Source organism: Venustampulla echinocandica (genome assembly GCF_003357145.1).
Source record: "Venustampulla echinocandica strain BP 5553 chromosome Unknown scaffold_16, whole genome shotgun sequence".
Classification (NCBI taxonomy): Eukaryota; Fungi; Ascomycota; class Leotiomycetes; order Helotiales; family Pleuroascaceae; genus Venustampulla; species Venustampulla echinocandica.
The window spans coordinates 17,141-40,949 of NW_022474221.1; the positions used below are offsets into that span (position 1 = coordinate 17,141).

Consider the following 23,809-nt stretch of genomic DNA (forward strand, 5'->3'; position numbering starts at 1 on the left):
GCCAAAAACTCTAGTCAATCCGACTTGCTGGTAGGTCGGGTTATGTTACTGCCTCGCATTTATATCTCCCCCGGCTCCAAGGAAGTTGCCTGGCACTCCAGCAATTCCCTCAAACTCTTGCCATTTCGCCTAGGGACAAGAAGCGCAGATCTCGTTCCCCAACTCTCCTCCGCGGAAATACTCGATATCAGAGCAGCCACAACGCAACAAGGAGCGATTCTAGATGGCCATGGACTTAGTTTAACCAGAGCCTCCAAACCTTATCTTGACTTCTCAACGGGATGCATCCGGATTATATGCATTAGTTCACTGTGGAAGGATTGCGGCGCTTGAATAACTGAGCCAGGCACGAGACGCTTTGGTCGAACCAAATGTAACTATTCGGACTCTTGAGGAGTTGGACATGATGAATAGTACGAGGAAGTAGTCTGGGTATAAATTAGACATTCAGCAACAGCGCAAGCAACATTCAATAGCTTTAAACCGAGCGTAGCGGTCAGCCATCCGGCGAGGTCCTTGACCTTGAGGACACCGAACACAGTGCGCCAGCAGAGATAGGGACACGCATGCATCGATCTAGATGCGAATCGCCTCAATTCGATTGACCACGAGGCAGGCCGGCACTTTTAGCTGAGTACGAAAACGCATCACAAGGGGATGCTTCAGCCCTCACTAGGTACGAGCCGAGGGCCGGTATTGATTTCGCATTTCACGAAAACCACGATGCCTCCTGACGATAGCGATGGAGGTTTTGTTTTTAGTGGGGTCCCCGCAAAACACCCCACATGAATTGTCTTCCCCAGAGACTCAGAGCGACATAGCGGCTTAATGCCATGGCTTTGGCCCCACGACAGCCGCTAAGCTTCCTCCCCAGACTTTGATCAACTAGACAGGACAGGTCGAGACGGGGAGTGGCAAGGCCTCTGGTTGGCACAACGCGTCCAGCTGGTATTGAATAGTCTCCAAGCGTCCCCACCGCCAACCGCATGAAACGAAGGGCTAGGGCGACTAATGCATGCTATGTCGTTGCCATCTGCAATGGACGGAGTTTAGAACTTTAGGGGCTCTCAAGCCGCGTTCAGGCTGGTTCGCCGCGGTGTCCAGGCTGCTGGGACAACTCCTCGATCTCTCTGCCGTTTATGCACTAAGGGCAAAGAGGGAGACAGGTGGAGGGGGTGAAGCTTGGCTTAATACTTCGGTAAATGTCTAGGTATTGCACCCGGATCTGCCGATCCTACATCACATTTGGCCAAGATTCGAGATTCGTATATATAACTGACAGCCCAAGGTCCTTTACCCATGCTGCAAACAAGGGCGACCACCCATCTACTTGGAAACATCATCCCCAACACCTGGCAAACATGGCTGTTGCTGATCAAGAAACCATTCGCGCCAACTGGCGAGTATTCGTCGCGTGTGCCGTCGTCACCCTCTCCTCGTTCCAATATGGAGTCGATTTTGGACTCATCGGCGGTTTGCAGGCCATGCAGGGCTTTCTGGAGGTTGGTTTTATCATGACCCCCGGCCCTAAAGCCGCTTTGTAACTTTGTGGCAGATCTTTGGCTTCAGGGCCCCCAACACCCCACTGGGCTGGAATCTCACCACCGAGAGACAGCAACTTATTTCGTCCCTCATGACTCTCGGTGCCTTTATCAGCTCCGGCGGCGCTGGATTCCTAGCCATTAAGCTTGGTCGGAAGCATTGCATATGGCTCTCTTGCTTGCTCTGCGCTGTATCTAACATTATTATGATGACCACGGAGAGCATCGAAGCTTTGTATGCTGGACGGTTCATCAATGGGTTGGCAAATGGCGGCTTCATGACCTTCGCCCAGCTGTACATCCAAGAGAGTAGCCCGGCTAAGTACCGTGGCCTTTTCCTTACGACATTCCAGTTTGGTACCTCCTTCGTAAGTCTGATCTGATATGACCATATTTCTATTTGTCCTGACAACTTCAAGGGAACCCTTATTGGTACAATCGTGGACTGGGCGACTTCCAAGAGGCCCGGAAAATCCGCCTACCTCATCCCTCTAGGCATAATTTACATTGTTCCCTCCATCATCACAGTTGGGTTGTTTTTCATCCCTGAATCTCCACGTTGGCTCCTCTTGAAGGGGCGCCGCGAGGAGGGTGTTAAGTCGCTCGCGCGGTTGAGACCTGACGGCGCCGATGTTGAAGATGAGGCTTCAGTCATCTGTGCCGCTATTCTTAAGGAGCAGGAACTCGCCAGCAGTGTCGGTTTCCTCGATGTTTTCCGGAACCCAATCGATCGACGAAGGACTATTATTGCAGTTTGTGGCGTAACCTCTCAGGCGGCCACGGGTTCCATGTTCATCATCGGTGAGTTTCCTGAAGCCTTGCTTTGAGCAACTGAGCAACGAGGTCGAGTCGAGTTAACTAACTATTGCGTAGCATACAAGGCATACTTTTTCGGCATGGCCAAGGTTGCTGACCCATTCGCAATGAGCTGTGTCCTCAGCACCATCGGCTTGCTCGCTCTTGTCATGAACTCTCTCGTTGTCGTCCGTTACGGTCGCCGTCGTGTCATGCTCATGTCTGGTCTTACATTGTGTGGTATCCTCCAATTGATCATCGCCATCACCTATGATAAGAATCCTGGCACCAAAGTTACCGGAAAGGTGCTTGTCGCCCTTTCTTGTCTATACATGATGAGCTACAACGTGAGTCTTTCCATGAAGAAGTAGTAGGGGTGAAGATTTAATTACTGACACTCTGACAGGGAATGGTTGCGCCCTATGCCTGGCTTACTGGTGGAGAGATGCCATCCCAGCGCCTACGTAGTTTCACTTTCGGCATCTCAGCCGCAGTTGGTTTCTTTATGGCATGGCTCACCCAGTTCACTGCCCCTTACTTCATCAATCCATCCGCTTTGAACTGGGGCCCACGATACGGCTACATTTGGTTTCCCGCTTCCATCGTTACCGCCGTCTGGGTCTTCTTCTTCTTACCCGAGGTCAAGGGCAGAACTTTGGAGGAGGTCGATGAGATGGTGAGTTACAAACTCCGTATCCTTCTCTCAGTGAAATTAAAATATAGGATCATGTTGCTAACTTTTTGTCTCTTTTCAGTTCGAGGCCAAGATCCCTGCTCGCAAGTTCCGCCAATACGTTTGTGTTGGCCCGCTTGGTGCCGCTGAGATGAAACTTAGCAGAGTCAACACCCAGGAACAGGTCAAAGGAGAAGAGCACATAGAGGACAAGGTATGTTACAGTTAGTGTGAATTCATTATGATCACAAACTGACGAAAATCTCTAAATAGGAGGTAGCGGAGTCAACAGCCGTCCAAAAGTGAGGCATGAGGCTGACTTCTACAACAAGCCACCCGCTATGAAACCACATCTTAGTTAATATAGTCTAGAAATGGATAATAGATTTATAATTAGACATAACAATCTAGCTAAAGTCTTGTAAACTATTTGCCTATTGCTCTCATATTTAAAATGAGATATTTAATACGATGAACCAATCGCTTAATAATACTTATTCTTTCCACTTTGCAAAAAACAGTTACTTGGTTAAGCAGGGCTATGAAAGGGTAATAGTATTTAGTGAAGGTAAATACAGCATCGGGAGTATCTATAGGAGAGCAAAATTGGCTAACCTCGAGTTTCTAGGCACATTTCAACCACTCCCGTGAATAGTCTCGCAATACAACTCTTGTTCGACTTCCACAGGTGTTGAATGCTATCTAGTTATTTCTAATTTGACTTTGGTCTGACGGACCTTTGAATGAACAGTATAACTGCTTTTAAAGTCATTTCAATTCTTTCTAGACATCCTAATATTTGGTATGGTATAACATTTATTATCTAGGACTTGGAGAGGTGTTGATTGTCGGTAGTAGTCTACCACTGGTTGCAAAGCTATTGTTATCGAGGGTACTACTGCGTTTCGACATCTTGATGGGGGGAATTAGACGAGTTTACTGTTTGAGTATATGCAAGACGGATGCTGAGATATGCATGGCGAAGGAGATAATTAAGTTGTTTAACGAGCACGAGGGCGGTCGATACAGGTCGAGGGCAACGTACAGAAGCCCCATGACTGCCAACCGAATACTCGGAACGACTGAACTTGGACAAAAAGCAGCAATTTCCACGCTTTTTTACATAGCTTCGCACCCAAATGCGGAGACGACACAGTGGCATGGTTGGTTTTGATTATGGCTGGCACTATGTTAATGATCTATCTCTGTCCAAGTATGTTCCCTCACTCTTATGTTTTTTCTTGCTGATATGCAATTTCTACCAGAGTCGCTTCCATAATCGACTTCGACACCTCACATTTTCACCTCACATACCCTGGCCACCTTGCCTCTGACCCCTTGAGCTATTTTGAGTAGGTCTCCGAACTCTTGACTTTGTTATTCCTAGCAATAATAAAAGCTAACACGGATAAATAGCTCAAGGTGGACAAATATGTAGAGCACAGACCGATAGATATGCAATACCTGAGGCGCGAGGAGAGATTGAGGGATTTGTTCTATAATGGTAGACTGCGTGTGGCCTATCGGGTACGATTAAATTCATCTTCCTTTCAAAATTCGTTCCAAAATCCAGAGGAGTCCCAGTTGCGAAAGAGCGAACCAGGATCTGTGCTACAACTAAAGCGAGGAAGTGTAACTGTATGTATTGCAGATCCCACTCATATGCTAGCAATCGATTACTGAACTTCGTAATCGATAGTAATCGTGCGCATTAATTCGTGCTACTAATTAACCCTCTTGGTAACTTAAATGCACGTGGACCTCTCGAATCAAATGGACGTTGTCTTGATTAAATTGGACGTTGTCGCGCTTTATTCGGAAATCACAGGGAAATAACTTACTTTGTATCATGACCGAGGTTCAGCCACTTCAGTGACGCTTTTGGGATATTGAACCCATGCTCATGCGCGACAGGTTACTAACACAACACATATTAATATGCGATAGATGTTAGGGCCCGAGATTTCCGTGTGATCGCCCACATTAGTGATCATCGACTTACTAGTGGCCCTCAGCAGTGCTTGATAGGTTTTGCTGAGCTGACCTTTGGGTACTCCGTAATTGCGAGGTGACCACAACACAGACAGGAAATACGGCGGCTGTGGTTGGATGACTGAGACCAGAACTGGGTCAATCCTAGCGGGGTAAACGGTGAAATGCTTGAACTAGCATACAAACATAACGACTAATAAGCACTAGGTAGATCCAATCTTGCCCCTCGAGGGGACATTTACGAGGTTCGGGAAGTCTTGCGAGTGCCAAAATACAACTACTAAATAAGTGCTCTTCTAATACGACGCGTGTCAAGGATAGCCGCTTCCTTCTATACAACGTTTCCTTCATCGATAGGGTGTTATACTTATTTAAATGGTCCTTTCCCGTTTCTTTGACCTAATATTCCGTGCCATGGCTCGTTGGCTGACTAGGAACTCTTGAGAAGAAAAACAAATCTTCTGCCAGGCCAATACAGAAATCCGACATAATGGCAATGGCAATGGCAAATGGGCCCGCCAAGCTTCGCAAAACAAATGATGTTACCATCAAATATGGCCAGAGGTTACTACCCCAAGTTGTCGATACCTTCGCCGCAGAGGAACCGGACTATATTTTGGGCATGATGCCTAAACCTGGAGCGAATTCCTCGGTGCCCATCGATTTCATCACGTTGAGCACTTCCCAGCTTTCCAACGCAATAAACTTCATGTCGCACTGGCTTGATAGAACTCTGGGCAAAAGCAATTCAGTCACAGGACAGACAATTGCTTATGTTGGGTCACAAGACTTCCGCTATTTGGTCATGGAATGTGCGTCGATTAAGACTGGACACCCTCTATTGATCCCCAGCCCCCGAAATGCGCCGACGAATACTGCGTCTTTGTTGGAGAGGACGAACTGCAAGATTGTATTTTATTCCGGGCTATTTGGGGAACAGAAAGACTCAATCTCCGAGTTTGTGGGTGGCTTAGAATTTTTCGAGATCCCAAGCTTGGAGGAGATAACTTTAGAGAAAACAATGCCTTACCCCTATACAAAATCATGGGAGGAAGCGAAGAACGATGTATTCCTAATACTTCATACATCAGGCTCAACAGGGAATCCCAAGCCAATTACCTTGACCAATTCATTCATGCGGCGCATGGACTGCGAGCATATCATTCCGCCTGTGGATGGACGAACCCTAGCTTCTTTGGATTTGTGCAGGCCGGGAACGACATTGTTGCTTGGCACGAACTTTTACCACTTGAGTGGGGTGGCCTTTACTGTGTCTGCTTTGTTCCATAGATACACTGTTATCGCCCCACCAGCGGATAGATTGTTGGATGGTCAAACTATATCTAACATTTTCAAAACTACTGAAGTGAGTGGTGCAGCACTGGTGCCTAGCTTGTGCGATTCGGTGTTTGCAGAGCGTGGTGAGGAGATCATAGAGCACCTCAGGAGCCTAGAGCATATCAACTGGCTTGGAGGTAAGTAGTGTACTATTGCAATTTGCCTTTGACTCCGTTTCAATTAACCCATGAGTGTAGGACCCCTGGGGCACTCAACAGGAGAATGGATAATTAAAAACCTACCCAATGTTCGTCTTTGGCAAATATTTGGTTCCACCGAGACGATGATGATTCCCATGCTCATTCCGCCTAAATCCCATTGGTCATATATGGAATTCCATCCCAAAATCGGTCCCCATCTTGAGCTGGTAGATGCAGAAGAAGGCCTCTATGAAGTGGTTTGGCGGCGACATCCAGATCTAAATTTCGCTTGGACCACTCCCGTGTTTGATTTCTTCCCTGAAGAGAAGGAGTGGCGAACTAGGGATTTGATGAGGAAATGTACCGATACTGGTTTTGAGAACTGCTGGAAATTTGAGTCGAGGTTGGATGACATCCTTGTCCTACACAATGGCTTGAAGGCAAACCCAGTACATATCGAGACTAGATTGCAGAGTCACCCTATCTTGAAGGGCTGTTTGGTTTTTGGGGAAGGGTATACGGCCTGTGGGTTATTGCTGGAACCTAAGCGTTCAGATATTGCTTCAGAGAAACTGATTGAGCTCGTCTGGCCGGCCGTGGTGGATGCAAATGCGCTGGTCCCTGAGCATGTGCGAGTTGCTCGGAATCTGGTCATTGTGGCTTCTCCTGATAAGCCACTTGTACGAGCTGGGAAAGGCACGGTGGTCAGAAGGTTGACAACTAGGTTGTATCAAAAGGAGATCGAGGAGACATACAGATGAGATTCAGCTCAGGATCAACATCATTGCAATTTGCTTGATGCTCTAGAAACTGCGTGGATAGGGTGGACTTTAACTCCTCAAACAACCTGCTAAATAACGCATAAAATCAATAGACAAAGGACTCCCTGGTATCCCTGAAGTGCCATGAGCAAAAATTAATCCCCATGAGTCGGGTGTATATTCCCGCCACTTTCGGTCATCTTGTGGGACAATTTCGCTCCAGAATGATTAATATTCAACAGATGTAACCACCGGGGCCCTGTGCACTGTGAAAAGTTTGCAATCCCCAAAAATGATAAGCCCACTACTATAGCACCAATACCCCTGTCCTAACCTGTTTTCCTAGCCAGATTCAATGTGTCTCTCCAGGTGATCTCAGGGGTAATGAGCTTGTTCAGGGGCAGCCATCCGTATTCGTATTCGCATTTATCAACTCGTACATCGGCGCACGGACCATATCGCGTCTTGTCACTGAACTCGTAAGTTGAAGTTTGAAGGACGACTTCTCGTAAACAAACTATTCGTGACAATCGCCAAGTTGACGCTGTTTGTCTTGGGTATTCATTCTGTTGCAAGAAAACCTGGCTGGCGACGTTATGATTCAAAGCTATTACCGATATCAGTGTAAGTTCAGGTGCATATGTCATGAACGATGAAGATCTGAATGATTGCCATGGAGGATAGCTTTTTTGCGCAAGTGTCGCACTTAAGTATAAAAGGGTCCCATGAACTTTCTTTTATGTGTATTTGAGTTGTTTCTTGAAGCCGAGCTGTTTTTCAGAGGAAGAAGGCCTTGTTGCTAGATCGTGGTGTGGTTTCTGTGTAGATGTGCTCGCCAGTCTCATGGCTTGTGCTTTTGAGATCCTCCATGTGTCCTGGTGACAGGGCTTGCCTTTGAACGTCTTTGGGCTTGCAATTCTTATTTGCTGCCACTCGCTCCACTTCCAATACAGTTAATGGGTGCAGTTTAACGCCTTTGGGGCTTTTCCCAGATCGCCAGAGGCTTGACTTGGCAGCAGAGGCTAAATTAGGCTCAGTCGAGGCCCCAGAACAATATGTAACCGGCTTTCGCTGGTGTAGTGTTTGGTATATCGAGAGTAGTGTGGTGTCTGATGTTGCAAATCACAGCCTTGCTCTTTATCGGAAGATAGGGTCGCAACTCATGTTGGCTCTGGGTTTGGCGGTCGATCGTTCTGCCAAAAGTCCAAAGTTGGAAATTGGTCCTCGAAGCTAGAGGTTGCGATGAAGCGATGTTGTCAGCAGAGCGCTACATAGTAACTATGGGGGAAGTAACAACCAAATACCTAAGTCACCTCTGCTATTTCGCCCGACCCAAAGCCTATTTGCAGAGCTTCTCACGCCCTACCAAGGAAACCCTAAAATTGGTATCTGCGAGCAACGCGCCGCAATTCAATCGACGATGATGTTGACGATGATGCGAGCTCTATTAGCAGGGAGACAGTAGGCTGATACCGGTTCTTCAAAAGAAACTGGCTGCATCTTATAAAAGAGATCTTAAGCATTCCTGATCATAGTCATGGGCAGGTCAAGCTGCAGGAGCGTCCTACTACGCCTTGCTTTGGCCGCCACAAACCGCTGCTCCAAGCTGCTCCAATCCCACCACAGTGCAAACCTGCCACAGATTGAGACGTCAATTAAGCCTTCGCATCTTGATGACTGTGGCGTTTCCTCTGTCTGAGAGCTGGATATCAGATTACCTGTAGTTCAGCCCGATGGCTGCTCCTACCATGGCTCCTTTCATGCCAATGCTTCCATCCTTCCCTGCGTCTAGTGATATTAAGTGATATGCGTTACTCTTGCCCAATTATCGTTGTAGAATGGTATTGTCGTGATAGTTTTGTTATTGTGTCCGCATAATAACAGCTTTTGGATGGAGGAAATATGAACTAACGTGCCAGACAGACTATGCTCCGCCCAATCGAGCTAGGCCGCCGATATGGCTCCCACACGCATATATTTCTCTCAACGTTCTCCCTCCCCTTCCTTTTTTTCGTTAGCATCCCCAAGATTTCGAGGTAGGCCATAAACTTCAACCCCCATCCCGTCAGCTGTTGCTAACCGATTTATAGGTAAGATAGTATCCTATCATCTCTAGAGCACCCACGCGGCTGGATGTGCAGGGTGGTGGATGAGTTGACAAATGCTGACTAGTTCTGTGCACCAGATAACAGCCTGCGCAAGTAAGTTACCCACAAAGATTGAGTGATGTACAACCTAACGATATGATGTTAACACATGTAGAACAGACCCATATCTTGACCAGTAAGTTACTCAACCTGGCTGAAACATTTGCGTCCCCAAATTTATTCAGCTGACCCGTCTCTAGCACCTCGCAAATTCGAAATCTGTAAATTTCCCCCTCACAGTTCTTGATTCTAGATCTTACTAACCGACTTCAGACCTTAGTACTTAATACGAAAGGTAAATATCTCATTCTTTGTGCGAAATTCACCCCTTATCGCTAACCCCGTTCCCTACAGTAAATGCCTCACGCAAGTTACGTGATTCAGATAACAGGCTAACCTGTTACACAGCAGAAATGGCTCCCAAAAAGAACCGCGCAGGGTAAGTCTCCTATCCAATTTGAGATATTCAGGAGCTAATTGTGTTTGTAGTGGCAAGAAGCCTGCCAAGAAGTCCACGAGCAGGTACGCCAATTACCCACCCAATTTCAGTAATTCAAAGGTTGTACTCATATTCTACAGAGACAACAGGAGGACTGCCCTCAACCAGCGCCTGTCCCGGGCTGTGCGGGGTTTAAAGGAGGGGAGCGCCTATAAGGCGGCTTCTGAGATGGAGAAGGAGGAGATGACGGCTAGACTTCGGGCTGCGGTCACACAGAATTTGTAAGAAATTTGGTTAATATTACCTGGGACATATACTCATGCATGATTTTAGCGAGGCCGACTATAGGCCCGGAAATAAGGGGATGGAGGGGGGAAGGGGGAAGGGGAAGGGGAAGACGGTCGCGAAGACCACCGACGACGACGACGATGGCGATGATGAGGAAATGAAGGAGGCCGAGGCCAAGGACGAAGAAGATGAAGAGGACGACGAGGACGAAAGGGATGGCTGGGCTGGACCCAAGTCCAACCGCCCTGGCCTGCCCCCAAGACGTTCTCGCTCCCGCTCTCCACCACCACCACCACCACCACCAACAATGGAGCATCGCTCCATGCCTCCTTGGCTGGAGTGCATTGATCCCATCCTTCGGGGGGAGTGGCCCTCAGTTTAGATTTGCTTGCGGGGTGATGCCCCATAATTAACCCCTCAAAAGAACTCGTTTGTCCGGCAACTCTAGTCTTTCAGTTCCCAGAATAATGATTTATGTTGACAACGTTGCCATATCCGAACGTCATTTTGCTCGAATGAATTGGCTGCCTTTCGAAAATCGATAGTATGAGGTTGTTCGGACGTTAGCCGTTCAAGTCGATGAAGCGAAGCATTTGTCCTGTTATAGTATTGAATATTTCAGCATCCGTCTTTTTGGCTAACTGTGCTATAGTATAGCTGTTAACAGGTCTCCATGTCTAAGGAAAGTTCGAATTCTGAAAGGCTTGTGCATCTTGAGAGCGCCACAGAGTTAACAGCACTGTGCGCTCAAGCAGCGATTGATATTCGAATATCTACCCAGAGGAAGGAAACAAAACTTAGCACTTGTGCATGAAACAGTATGTCTATGAACCAGCTATTGATAAGCAGGACCAACACCAGTGAAAGTACTTGCACTAGCCAAGAGTGCTGATGCACGAAATGGGTGACTTGCTCATTCCTTGCCCCTTTCAACCTTCTCCCAGGGCAATTTACAACGGGGATAAGGTTTGTTGCCTTGTACGCAATGGTTGGCGCAATCTGTGATCTGCCAGCCCGTTATCTTTTCTGGGTTTCTGAGTTTCTGGAGGGCTAGGAAGCTGTGGGTTTGCATTAGGTGTTAGGACAAGGCTTACCTAGAAGAGCTGGCTAGAAAAGCTGCGCAGCAGCTATTGACTCCTATTCTAAATGTATACTTCGCGATCTTAATCAGTCCACCTATTCCACATGTTTGGTATCCCTTCAGCTAGTTTTAATTGAGTGAGGCTAGTGGTATTTTGCATGCTAACTGCGGATGCGTCGTCGAGGATTTGGAAAGAAGTGTTTTTAGTAAGTTGTAGATGCGGCCTGGCACACAACATAGAACACAGCGCTACCCTCCTTTGGCTCACCTTCGCCCTCTCACTCAAGATTCTTGGTCACTTTTCCCTATTCCCCTTCGGCCGCCAACTACGCCTTACGTGACTATTCGGATCTACTTCCACGAAAGTTATCAAATCTACATACCATATCTCGGAAGACTAAGCCTGCTTCTAGAAGTATTGAGCTCCACAAATGGCAAAAGCTTCAGTCGAACAAACTTAAGCCAGTCAAGGCTTCCTTGGCAACTGGGATACTTAAGTCAAACTACTTGAGCCATGTCCACCATTGGTATGCCCCACCTTCGTTTGCATCCACTCAGCTTTAGACAGCATTGAAATGGGTATACTAAACATGTACTTATGCTGTTAGGTGAAGGTGAAGCACAATGTCAAAGCGATTTCCGATATCAACCACCCGGATTCCGCCTAACCTTACACAGGCGCACATTTCCTAATCACCCTTGATAATCCTTGCTGCTTCTGTCGAGATTATACTCCTGCTCTCACCTCATAACTTTTTCACGAACCTTGGCAACAATAAGATATAAAGGTTTGGGAAGTGTTTAGAGGGGCACGTAATCCCTTTTAGAAGATAGCTCTCCCAGACCTGAAAACCTCGTTGCCTCAAATCTGGGACGCAACTCCTTCCTTCCGGACCTGTCTTCTTCGTTCATACAGACTCGGCGAAGGAACGAGAACATAAACAAGTCCGTGGAGGAGCAGCTTAGGCAATACAATCGGGGAAACTCGCCGACTGCTTTGGCTGCCTCGCTCATTGACAACGGGCGCCGCAGCAACGTCGATTTTGCTACGCGGAGAACGCTATCGAAGCGCAGCTCCGACACTTTACGGTGGCCAGCCCTTTACAAGCAACACAAACCTTTTGCCAACTTGGACGATTGTAGATGTGATAAAGGTGGAGATGAGGATAAAGATGAGGGTGATGGTGATAGGAACTTGATTCGTAGTTGTCCGGTTAGGGAGGTGGATGGCAAAAGAGGGGTGTTTGTATTTGTACAGTGATTGCTTAATATCGCTATTTTCTAACTCCTACCCAGCTCCTAAGATTCATGTGGAAATTACGCCTAGGAGATCGGTGGGAAGAATGTTCGTGGGTTAGAAGAAGCGTTTAACTCGAAGTATGAAGATGAATAGGAAGGCTCGAGAGACCTCATGATTATTATGGACTTTGGAGATGATATCCCACTTGGAAGAAACAGCATGGCGATTAGATTGAATGAGATATCACTCTCAAAAAATCAAGAACAGCTTAGCAGGACACAGAAATGATAAACATAAGGATCATAATTATATCATTGATCAGCTAAAATTATAGGCTCGTTTGTAGCTCCAATCAATATTAATTATCTACACTTCCGCCCCTAGCCATCTAGCAGCAACGGCGCATCTGGGAAATGCACTAGGGACTCATTACTTGACCTCCTGAATGCCCGATTCGAGCCTCTTCTCGCCACCAACATCATCCACCGCATAGGGAGGAAGTGGCGCGACATCGCGCTTGTCACTAGTTGCCTCACCCTCGCTGCTAGCATCGAGGTCTGCCTGTGGTGGAACCTTGAGATGGCTACCCTCTGCTGGATCGACCGACTGCGTATTGGTGGACAGTGTGTATTCCTCTTTGTCGATATCTCTGTAGATCCAATAGAAGGCAATGGCGATGGCCACCCCGATGATGGCTGGGGCACCGAAATCCCAGGTCAGATAAGGATCTTTGATGAGGCCGGCAAAAGCGAGACCCAATGCATAGGCGATGGCGGAGTTGAACAAGTTGATAGCAGAAACAAGACTTCGCATGTTGGGAGGTGCACGGGAGTATGCGATACCATAAGCCGGGACGTTGACGAAGAGTTCAGAGATACCTCCCAAAGCATAAGGAATTGCCATCCACCAGATGGTGATATCGGCAACGCCCTCACCAATCTCACATTCGCCCGTCGTGCCATGGTTACCGCATGGTCCGAGTTTGTAGGCGTAGTAGTTGATAATAGCGTATCCAGCGCCGGCGACAGCAGCCATGGAGAGACCGAAGGTTATGCGTGCTACGGGTCCGAAGTGAATCTTCCATTTGCGAAGGAGTGGATAAAGACCGAAGTTGAGGACAGGGGCCATCAAGATAATAGAGAGCGAGTTGAAGTTGCCGATAACGTCGTTAGGAACACCTTTGGTCTTCAACATCGTAGTGAGCGCGTTTGCTGAATTGCCCAATCCATTGTCATTGATGTTCTGGATAGGGAAGAACATAAAGATACCGGTTGCTTGGAAGGCGCGGCGGACATCGTTCACGAATTCATCATTCCAAGGGACGTGCAGAGGACGGCCAGACTGAGCAATAACGGACGGCTTCGCAGGGTCGAAAAAGCTTTTTCCCTTCCGGCGACGGAACATGCTCAAAAAGCCTCCACGTTTAAAGCAGACTCCAAGGACACGGAAAACATTCGTGAGATCGCTTCCTCCTGGGGGGTAGAGAATGAGTCGCTTGCGGAGGTACCAGAGAAGGGGTAAGAGTGGCATATAAAGGAACAGCGGAAGTAAGAACGAGAGCCACCACCCGACGTATTTCTCCGTATAGGTGGTAGGAACGTTCATGAAGCCTCCAATGTTAATGAGGAGGTAGAACCACAGCATGGCCCTCTCGGCAGTATGCTCGGGATCGACAATGACCTTCTCTCCGGTTTTTAAAACTTTAGTTTCTGGCCTGGAAGACTGCATCTGATCCAGCAGAGTGGGAGAAATATTTGGCTTGAACATGGCTATATTTCGTTAATATGGCATATGCAAATAGAGCAAAGGCGTAGCTTACCAGCGCCAACAGACAGAATATATACACTGAGAAAGAATGGGATCTTCGCATTTCCACTAGCCAGAAGAGACGGTGCACCAGCGGCAACCACTGCCTTACAGTTAGCATAGTCATCCATAGGTAGATGCGAGGGGCCATGGCAAGAAAAAATACACCGAGGTAGCGGGGGAGGGCCTGCCACAGCCATATGGCGGTTGAGAAGACTGAACACTTACTGATAACGTGTGCAACACCACAAACACCAACACCGTAGCAAATCATCTTGAAGCGTCCGGTTTTCGTGTCGGCAAGCCACCCAAATACCAAGGGTAGAGTATATGCCAACATAGAGAAGGATTGAGATACGGAGGTGGCCTTCACAGTCCCCATGCCCAGAGCTCCAGCGGGAAGTTCACTGCCCGCTGGAGGGGCGCCGTAGCCGTTACCACCAGTGGGCATCTTTCGGTTGACATAGTTGGCGAACAATGGCTGGACTCCATAGTAAGATGCTCGTTCCGCAAACTCGACGGCGCAAATGACATAGGCAACCGCTGGGAGGCTACCCGGGATTCTGCGGAGAGTGGTACGCTCTTCCTCGGTGGGCCGGTTCACGTAGTCTTCGTCGATATTTGCTCTGGCCGCTGGATCCGTCTCGACCATTGAACCTTTACGGTCCATGTCCAAGTGGGCATCCGCCCCAAGCATGATTTGGGCATCAGCCGTTTTGTTTTCTTGCGCTAAAGGAGATCATTAGTAGGCGTCCTTGAAAGATGAGGCTCGGACACAGAAACTTACTCATCGTTGCTGAGTTCTGAGACCCTGGATGGAAAGGAAAACAGGACAGCGCATGGAGCGTACAGACGGTGCCGGGGAAGCAGTTTTAAGTGATTTTCAACAGCATGCACAACCCCGGGTCGCATGGAAGCTTTGGAAGGTGCGACCCTCATGCCGCCCTGGGGAGGCCGTTTTACCCATTATCACTATCATTGCAGATCAGTCTCGGAGCAACATCCCCAAATAAGCAGTTGGATAAATGGAGCAGCAGGTGGTTCAAGGTTGTTGCTTTGCGGGGGGGCCGCTATCACGACAACAGGATTAACAGGTCCATGGCCCAGGACTTGTCACGACCCTGCGGCTGACTTCGACCGGTGCTGGCCGGGTAGTAAGGGAAATCAGGGCAGTCAGGGAGCCGACGAGATAAGTTTGTTAGAGAACTCGGGCGGTCCCGAATAAGATAGGGATCTGCAATAGGAAGGTCGTTAACGGGGCCAAGGGACGTGGCGTTGGCTTCAAAAGCTCAGAAAGCTCTTATCTGGAAGGTGTGCATAAATCGCCATAAATAAGAAGAAATTCAATATCCCAACGGTCTCCTCGTATTCAATTGCCCTTCATTCTAACGCAAGAGCCAGCGGCACAGTTGGATGGTCCTCGTCTCGTGCTCAAGCTCCTGCTGGACAGCGGGCTCCCTGCCCGTCTGCGTCGCGATGCGATGCGATGCCGTGGGGTGCGCTTTCGCATAGAGCGAGACATTGATTGATTGATAGACCACATTATTCCGCCATACCTGCGACGTGTGTCGTATAGAAACACAGCATCATCAACGGGCGTATTCTGATTTGAACGGCATTTTGATGAACGCCAGCCGTGTACAAAGTTATAGCTGATATGATAGGCGGGCCACGAAAACGAGCAGGGCGATAAGCAGGAAGCTGGTGGCGGGTGATCTCTTGGGAATAATAACCCCGTGTTTTCGTATATTGAACAGCAGCGCTCGAGTATCACCCTCCAGCACCGGCAATTTGGACGATGCACAAATTAATGATGAAGCAGCCAGTAGCACATCTGCATGCTCTTGCTCCGTAGTTACTGGCCCGTAGTGTCCCTGTCGCATGGATTCGCTGCAAACCACGTTCTGGAGGGCCTGCAGCAGAGTCTACTACTGTAGCAACAGCGCGATATCAACCGGCGACTACGACTCTACCGAGAGGGATTGGAGCCCGGAGCCCTGTACGAAGAGTATTTCCCTTTTTGCTCCCTGTGAGGATCGAGGGGGACAGCGGGGGACAGCGGGGGGGCGCTCGGCGCCATCAAGGATGCTCCTGGCCGCAACGCTGAGCGCACGCCACCAGAACCTTGGATTCCGACTGCACTGTACTCTGTGCGGTACTCTGTACTGTACCAGTATGTGCAGTATCGTCAATTATTCTCGTCCCGAGGCCCTACAGAGTACATCTTCCCTTGGCCACCTTCTTATTCCCTTATTCCCCGTCGATCCCAGCTTCTCCCCCCGGCCGGCGCCGGGACGACCACGACGGGAGGAACAGCGCGTGCGTCCGCGGTACACATCCACGTTGAGGTCTCAGACCGACGGCGGGCGACCTAATTTGGGCGGTGGAAAGCTTCGTATAAGCCGCGATCATCTCGCGTGCTCTCAGTGCCCATTCGAGCAGGAGGTCGTCGGGACCGGCGAACTGTGGGACTGGAGGAAGCCGAGAGCTTAGCAGGTGGATTTGATACCCGTATCTCTGGAGTCTGGAGTCTGTAGTCTGGCGAGGAGAACGACGGAGATATCTGATAGCCTCCCTTGGCTTAACTGTTGCGGGCCGATTGCGATAGAGCCCGTCGATCGGCCAACGAGAGGAGAGTTGGGGTTTGGAAGCAGAGGCAAAACACCCAGCACAAACCGAACAATGGGCGAGCTGACCGCTCGAAAGGCGGAAGATGTTCGGGATACAACGTTGTACCTCGTGCGCAGTACGTACACGTACAGTCTGGAGGAGGGGACGGGAGCGCGTCGCAAGAGAGTGCTGACAATGCCTGGCATTGCTGAGGTGTTCGATGTACGAGCTTTAGCTGGTGGGGTTGGTTGGGGCTCTAGTAGGGGCGTTGGTGCCGTACAGTACAGGCGGTGTTAGGGGCGTGCATCGGGGCGTGCTTAGGGGCTTGGTACTATGGTAGAGGCTTGGAGGCGTACGGTAAGTCAGTCTTCAGCAACGGCTAGTCGCCTTAGCACCCTCATTGGGAAAACCTCCGGAGCTGGCTTGTTTGGAACATTCTGAACAGTACAGTAGCGGCCAACTACCCGTCGTGCCCCGGATATTGGTCACTTATGCCAATCAGCCAACCTTCGGACGTGCAGCCCTCCAATGGCTACTGCAATGCATCTTTCCCATGGCTTGGGAATCTGGGACAACCTGTTTCCTTGCCTCTTCCTTGATCCCTCCAGAATCATATCAATGGCTATTTTTACATTCTGCTATGCCCCGTAAGGGCCGTAACCCGCCCAATACGGCACTGTTCCTCATATTGTCAGTGCGACATTGTGAGATCTATCCCATGTGTAGTGGCATGTTGGGGCCAATATGATACTGTATCGTTAGCCCATCAGTCCATTAGTCCATTCAAGTCACCTGTCAATCCAAACCCCTATCCTTGCGGAGTACAAGGGCATTATTAAAGTATGCAGGACTATGGTGGAGTCCAAGAGATATCGAGAGATTCAAACCCAAATGGTCCCCGCTCCCACGCGGTGGAAGCGCTTGCGGCTATGCTTATCGCACATGCTATTGTTACAGTACAGTCCAGTACATTCATATGGCGCTAGTATTTGCTTTTCTACCAGCGTTTCGGCTTGTTGCCAAAAGCAGCTATCGAGGAGTCTTGGGGTGGGACAAGTGGGCTAACTCACTGATAACGTAAATAGTATACTGATATGCAAATCTCCGGTTCCTTCTTAAAATGATCAAACGACAAAAGCTATATCAAGTTACTCCAACATCATTGACGCCATTGTTATAGCCAATCACAACATGCTGATAGGTCGTATTGCCTGTCGGTGATAATGCCGAGGCGAGGCGAAAGCACTGCGCAGGCCATTCAACAGTTCCACCACAGAGGCACAGCACAACCTCGGTATGCAACGACAAGGCAAACCCCAGCGGATTTGGAATCTTTGGGAAGCTGCCTCGGGGTGATACGAGCACACAAGCTCAGCTTCCTCCTTTCGCCACATTGGGGTAATATTTGTGAGTGTGGTTACAGATTGACCTGCTCGATAATGGTTGTAGTAGGATGGCACACGCTGAAACAAAACTTTGCTAAATTTTGACTGACTTGGAGACACCGTGAAACCCCGTATCATGGTCACTCTTGCAGATCATCTTCAATTGGATATTAATAGTCAGCGCAGCTAGAAAAGTGATTCAGCAATATCTAACGAAGCCCATACACCAGTAGGTAAGTACCAAGCACCCAATTCCAATGTGATTTATTTTAACAGCAAACCTAGAAACTCCCAGATAGAGAATTACATTTTACCTCATTTTACGCTCCGCATTTTCCAGCCACGAGTATACATATCGCTTTCTCACGTCATATCGGCGTGCTAATAAACAACAGCTTCCTTTCCTGCTCGTTTCCCCCTAGTGTTCAGCATCCCAGAAACGCCATCACATATATATTGGTGCTACCGATAGTCTAGCGATCAGATAACCGCAACAGTATATACATACATAAGGTACATATGTACATGTATGAACATCATTCCCACAAGCCCCTCCGCTAGTCTCAATTCTGCCACGCTTATCCGCCAACAGTGCGGAATTGGCGGAAGCCCCTATCCATCTCGGCTATCGACGCTCCAACTACTATCGTGGGCCGTTAGTAGTAGTAGCTGCATTTTTGGGGGCGGGACGGTATCCCCCAGATCCCCCCTGAGGAGACCGTAGTATCTTAGCACGATTTGACTTTGGGTTCTCAAAGAATATCTCTGTGGGACAACAAAACCACCTGTTGCATATTATTGAACTTTCCAGGAAGCTCAAGACTGTTCTATAGATGTAAGTATATAGTATAATCGTGGAAAGTGCAAGACTAACATCAAACAGGGCTGTCACCTCTTATGCCGATTTACCCCCTTTTTCCTCTCTAGGCCAGAGGTGCAAATGAAGCTTCAGTTAGAAGGAAATGCCATAGTCCGCAACAACAATTCGCCCGCAACAACTTATTGATACCCCCCAACGTTCCCAGCTACGATGCTCCTCTTGCATACTACGTATACAACGCCAATACAACTAGTTCTTTAGATCCAACATTTTCCTCCGCAACTGAGCTTCGCATTGAACCGTCAAAGAAAAAGTTCCGAAGTTGGTAGCCTACACGACACAGTCACACAGTGCCAACATCTATCGACGACAGAAGGCCCTTGACGGGGCTGCTGTAACAAATCCATCCACCTCCCCTTCAAAGCGCACATGTAGGCGTGCATTGCCCACCAACTGCAATACAATGCATTGCTCGAAATAGGGGTATGACTCCGCCGAGTGCGAGTTCGCCCACTAGAAAACCACCGCAATTAACATCAAGAGCACGTAGAGCTCCAGATATCAACCGTTCTTTCAGCCACTTTTCCATTGCCAGCCTGTCCTGAATATCCCATGCTGATGTACCCTACTACACACTCTAGACCACAACGGCGCACGAACCCTCAGCTAACGAAAGTGTCATAGTCAACAACAAAACCAGCTTGCCGGCCACAACTTATTGATGCTCCCTAGCATTCCCAGCCACGCAACTCCCATTGCCCAAAAGGGGGTATTCCCTGTCCGAGAAGCGATATCACGAGATCCGCACTGTTTACCCACCAATCTGGAAACCACTCCAACCAACATCCAAGAAGTGCAGGGTTTTGGAAACCCAACGTTCTTTTAACCATTCCCTATTACTGGCCTCCTCTAGACCTGCCGAAAAAGGAAAAAACGAGTATGCCGCCATGCGCAAACAATATCGCGAGATCCGTACAGTTTACCAATCAGAAAACTACTCCAACCAACATCGAAGTAGCGCACGGCTCGGGAAACCATACGTTATTTCAACAACTCCCTATTACCGGCCTGTCCCACACCTGCCGAAAAGGAGAGATGAATGCTGCGGAGACTCATTGCCCAACTTTAAATTGCTCCATGCCTTAAAGCCCAGCCAACGGTTTTAGTTATTAACAAATTGATAGAAACCCCCAGATTCTGGGACATAGCGCTATCTACCTCGAAGAAGATAGGCAAGCCGCTTATACCTCCCGATATGTGATCTATCTAACCACCAACCCCTGGATGGAAGAAAGCGAATCAAAACCTGCAAAAGCCGCCCGCCCAGCCTTTCTGGAGTATGCCGAGGCGATGCTTCATAGCAGGTATAGTAGCAAACCCCATCAGGAAATAGGAAGTAAACATACCGAATTGTAGAGTTGGAGGGGTTTACTGCTCAAGTCTCCTATACCTCTGCTTTGGTAACTTGAGAGGATAACAAATAAATCAAGATGGGAATAAATGGTATAGAGTAGCTCCGCTACATATGCCAACTGGGCGACTTTCTCCGACTAATGGGAATGGATGGATGGGGAGTAGAGGGAATAAATATCTTAGCGTTGAGTCTTTTCGACGTAGCAAGTAGAGTGCTTCTAAGATTTCCCTTTCTACGCGACACATACACATGTTGCAAAGTACCAAGATTTTATATATAATAGGTTTTACTGAGAGTTACCTTTGACGGTACAGTATTCGTAATCTATCACCAGTCTACTCAACAAACTGCAATATCCACTGTGGATAGCCACGCCATCTATGTACAAACACCCAACTCCCGTCCCCTTCCATCATCATCCCCGTAGCGTCGTCATGAAACTCCGCCCGACTCTATCATAAAAGATCATCATCGTAAGTTGACTCCCGCATTCTTTTGTTCATTTTTCGTGAAAGGTCATGAAGTTGTCGTATCGTGTCGTTTTTTCCATCCAACTCCAACAAATAGAAACTGAACCCCTGCTGTATGCATGTAATGTTGGCCATGATGTCCGATTCCATCAGACTCAAACATAAAGGGGAGATTTGCTGAAAAGAAAAGATATCCCACTTTTGAAAGCGAGGATGTTATCTGAAATGCAAACATAAAGTGTGTGCAAGAAGGTAGAAACTCTGGTGTAAACACCAAGTCAGTAGAACGACATCCAGTGTAAAGGCAACAGTAGTGTAGAAGTGAAAATGCCAAATGCAAATACACCAGTGTTAAAACACCAAGTGCATGGAAATAAAGGCAAAGTTGTAGAAGTAGAAGTAAGTAACAGCGCAAAGACATCCCGATGCATAAAGTCAGACACCAGGTTCTGTAGTTCCCGGGCGCGTGCAGGTCATTTCATATCGCGTTCATGACATCCCTCCGCCATCGTGAGCAAAAACAAGGGAAAAAGGAAACAGAGGAAAAAGAAGAAACAAATGCCATGCCGCAAGCAAATTACGCCGGGCTTCAACAATGCAAGACAAGAAAATTCAACATCAACAAAATCATGTGCTCGAAAAAGCGATCAACTGTCTGCCACCCAGTTACTGCTTTCGCTCCTGCATATGCTTGAGTTTCTTGTCAAGCTCCTCAAGGCGACTCTGAAGGCTTGGGCCCTCTCCGAAATCAAAAGACTCGATCGAGTGACGGGTCTGATGCATTGTTGCGTAGGGATTCCGCTTAACCGTGGCCTGGAAGTCATTGGGTACACGGCGAGGGAAGGTCTGACTTGGCCCAGATTCTGCGAACGGAGACCCGAGGCGAGGTGGATCGACAGTGGGGGGTGGAAGAAGATGCGAGGTGGGGGTTTGCAGACTGGCTCCTAAATCCGTCATGAGAGGCTCGGGATTGGAAGCAAGGTTGAACTTGGGCGGGGGTGAAGATTGGGAGACAGGAGCGCGGCGACGGAGGGCCTCATCACCCAGCGAGAATCCCCGACTCCGGACCCGACGCGAATGCCCGAAGGGCTTGCCGAATAGCTGCTGGTCCAGAATGCTAGGTCGGACCACAGCCCCGTTGGGGTTCATCTCTTCATCCAATGTGTCCTGGGCTCGTCTCTTCTGTGTGCCGTTCAGGGACCGCGTGTTTCCGAATGGAAAAGGTGACCGAAGGTAGGGGCCAGCGGTGCCAGAGGATGGTAGTGGAGAAGAACTGTCCTTGGGATGGAGCTGAGAGGAACTCGGGCCATACGTACGAGCAACAAACGGCGAGCCCAATCTGCGAATGTGGCTAGCCTCTCCTACATTGTCAACGATATCTTGAGTTCCATCAAGGCCCAAACACTGCGGATATTGGTAAGTAGATGGTTTGAACCCCTGAGGTGTAGTGCCAGCCGAGTTTCCGCTCGCTAGCTGGGCAAGGGGGCCGTCGGCTTGCATGGTCTTGGATGTGCTAGTGGTCAGCGAAAGCGAAATATCCTGGGTGCTGAAGGAGGACATGGTTCGTGGTTCCGGAGTACATAGCCGAGCAAAGTTGGAGGATGTCGGTTTGGTAAAGGGCGTAGGGCTGCGAGATTGTAGATGACGACCATGTCGCACAGCACTGTTTCCTTTGCCCTTGCAAAGCTCCCGGAGATGGTTTCGAGTTGCAGATGCCGAATGGGGCCAAGCTGCAAATACGTTTGAAGTCGGCCCCTTGGGGGTAAGGCTTCCACTCTTGTCTGAAGCGCGTGGAGATGAGTAGCCCAATTTTTCGGCTCGACGAGTTGCTGCAGTCACCAGTTTTGGGCCTTTCCAGCTCCTCTTCGCCACTCTGGCAACCCGGCGACAAACTCCTTCAGGGGGGACAACATTGGCGCCCAATCTGAATGGGGTGACAGTGGGATCCTGGAGGTACAGCATGTAGGTTGACCACAAATGAGTGTTCATGGCCTTTGTCCAAGGGGCATCGGCTCGTGTCTTGCTACGCAAGTTCTGGTTCAAGGTTGCAAACTCAGTAGCTTCCCCAAGATAGGGAGCCTTATTCTTTCCCTTCGAGGTCGATGGAAATTGGAAAGGGCGTTCAAAATCCGACTCGGGGCTGGTGCACGTGCTATATTCAGAAGGTCGGGAGGCCCTGCTACAGCTGTAGAACGAGTCATCGGAGAAATAAGATGCATTTGAGTTCGACGATGTGGGTCGATGGAGAGAATCGTCTGGAGACCAGGCAGTAGCACCCATAGCCCAGTTTGGTCGGTGAGTAGTAGAAGTATCATCCATAGGACGTGTAGGCATCGGTGTCTTCGGTGGAGAGCCCGATCGGGGGTTATGGAATTCGGGAGCTAGGAATCCCACCGAGTCGGTTATATTGTCTTCTGTGGCATCAACGTCTCTCATCTCCGAGTCTCCAGGTGTGATCAATTGTGGCAGTTCAATACTTGGAATTGGAATATCGGCAGCTTCAACTGAAGCAAGAAATTGTTCGGTAGGGGCTTGCAAGTTTGAAGCATTTCGGCGCCTGACTTTAAAACGCGGTTGGCGAGGAGGCGAAGGTGGTTCAGGTTCCTGTGCGGCGGTCATAGGTTCCGGGGTGTGGGGTCCCTCTTCCGCATGGTGGAATCTGAAGTCCCGGGGGAGGGTGGTTGAGCCATTCGGATATTGGTCAGCCATTATGTGTGTTGTGTTATTGTGTATCAGCACTGGAATGCTATGGCCTAAAGGAGGGCGAGCTAGGTGAAGCACGAAGTAAGGAGGGGTGATCGGATGTTGGTGTTATACAGGTCGGCGATGCGGCGGTGCAGCGCCAGTAGACGACAGGTCGAAAGGGTGA

The 23,809-nt window shown here is 48.9% G+C and overlaps 5 protein-coding genes across 5 annotated transcripts; 3 read left to right on the forward strand and 2 right to left on the reverse strand.

Moving 5' to 3' along the window:
• Positions 1 to 1,361: 1,361 nt before the first annotated feature.
• On the forward strand, positions 1,362 to 3,315 carry BP5553_10520 (MFS general substrate transporter; the record flags this gene model as incomplete). Its single annotated transcript, XM_032019143.1, has 7 exons — positions 1,362 to 1,502; positions 1,556 to 1,909; positions 1,961 to 2,342; positions 2,415 to 2,683; positions 2,743 to 3,012; positions 3,092 to 3,223; positions 3,283 to 3,315. 7 exons carry the CDS (start codon positions 1,362 to 1,364, stop codon positions 3,313 to 3,315), a joined length of 1,581 nt encoding a protein of 526 aa, XP_031864583.1.
• A 2,176-nt stretch (positions 3,316 to 5,491) lies between these two features.
• On the forward strand, positions 5,492 to 7,240 carry BP5553_10521 (uncharacterized protein; the record flags this gene model as incomplete). Its single annotated transcript, XM_032019144.1, has 2 exons — positions 5,492 to 6,476; positions 6,537 to 7,240. The coding sequence occupies 2 exons, from the start codon at positions 5,492 to 5,494 to the stop codon at positions 7,238 to 7,240; spliced, it is 1,689 nt and encodes a 562-aa protein (XP_031864584.1).
• Positions 7,241 to 9,800: 2,560 nt separating this feature from the next.
• Positions 9,801 to 10,496, forward strand: BP5553_10522 (uncharacterized protein; the record flags this gene model as incomplete). The annotated part of the gene is made up of 4 exons (XM_032019145.1): positions 9,801 to 9,826; positions 9,877 to 9,909; positions 9,967 to 10,107; positions 10,160 to 10,496. 4 exons carry the CDS (start codon positions 9,801 to 9,803, stop codon positions 10,494 to 10,496), a joined length of 537 nt encoding a protein of 178 aa, XP_031864585.1.
• A 2,368-nt stretch (positions 10,497 to 12,864) lies between these two features.
• BP5553_10523 (MFS general substrate transporter) lies at positions 12,865 to 15,032 on the reverse strand (the record flags this gene model as incomplete). The annotated part of the gene is made up of 4 exons (XM_032019146.1): positions 12,865 to 14,204; positions 14,255 to 14,344; positions 14,470 to 14,970; positions 15,029 to 15,032. 4 exons carry the CDS (start codon positions 15,030 to 15,032, stop codon positions 12,865 to 12,867), a joined length of 1,935 nt encoding a protein of 644 aa, XP_031864586.1.
• A 6,574-nt stretch (positions 15,033 to 21,606) lies between these two features.
• On the reverse strand, positions 21,607 to 23,649 carry BP5553_10524 (uncharacterized protein; the record flags this gene model as incomplete). The annotated part of the gene is made up of 1 exon (XM_032019147.1): positions 21,607 to 23,649. One exon carries the CDS (start codon positions 23,647 to 23,649, stop codon positions 21,607 to 21,609), a length of 2,043 nt encoding a protein of 680 aa, XP_031864587.1.
• Positions 23,650 to 23,809: the final 160 nt, after the last annotated feature.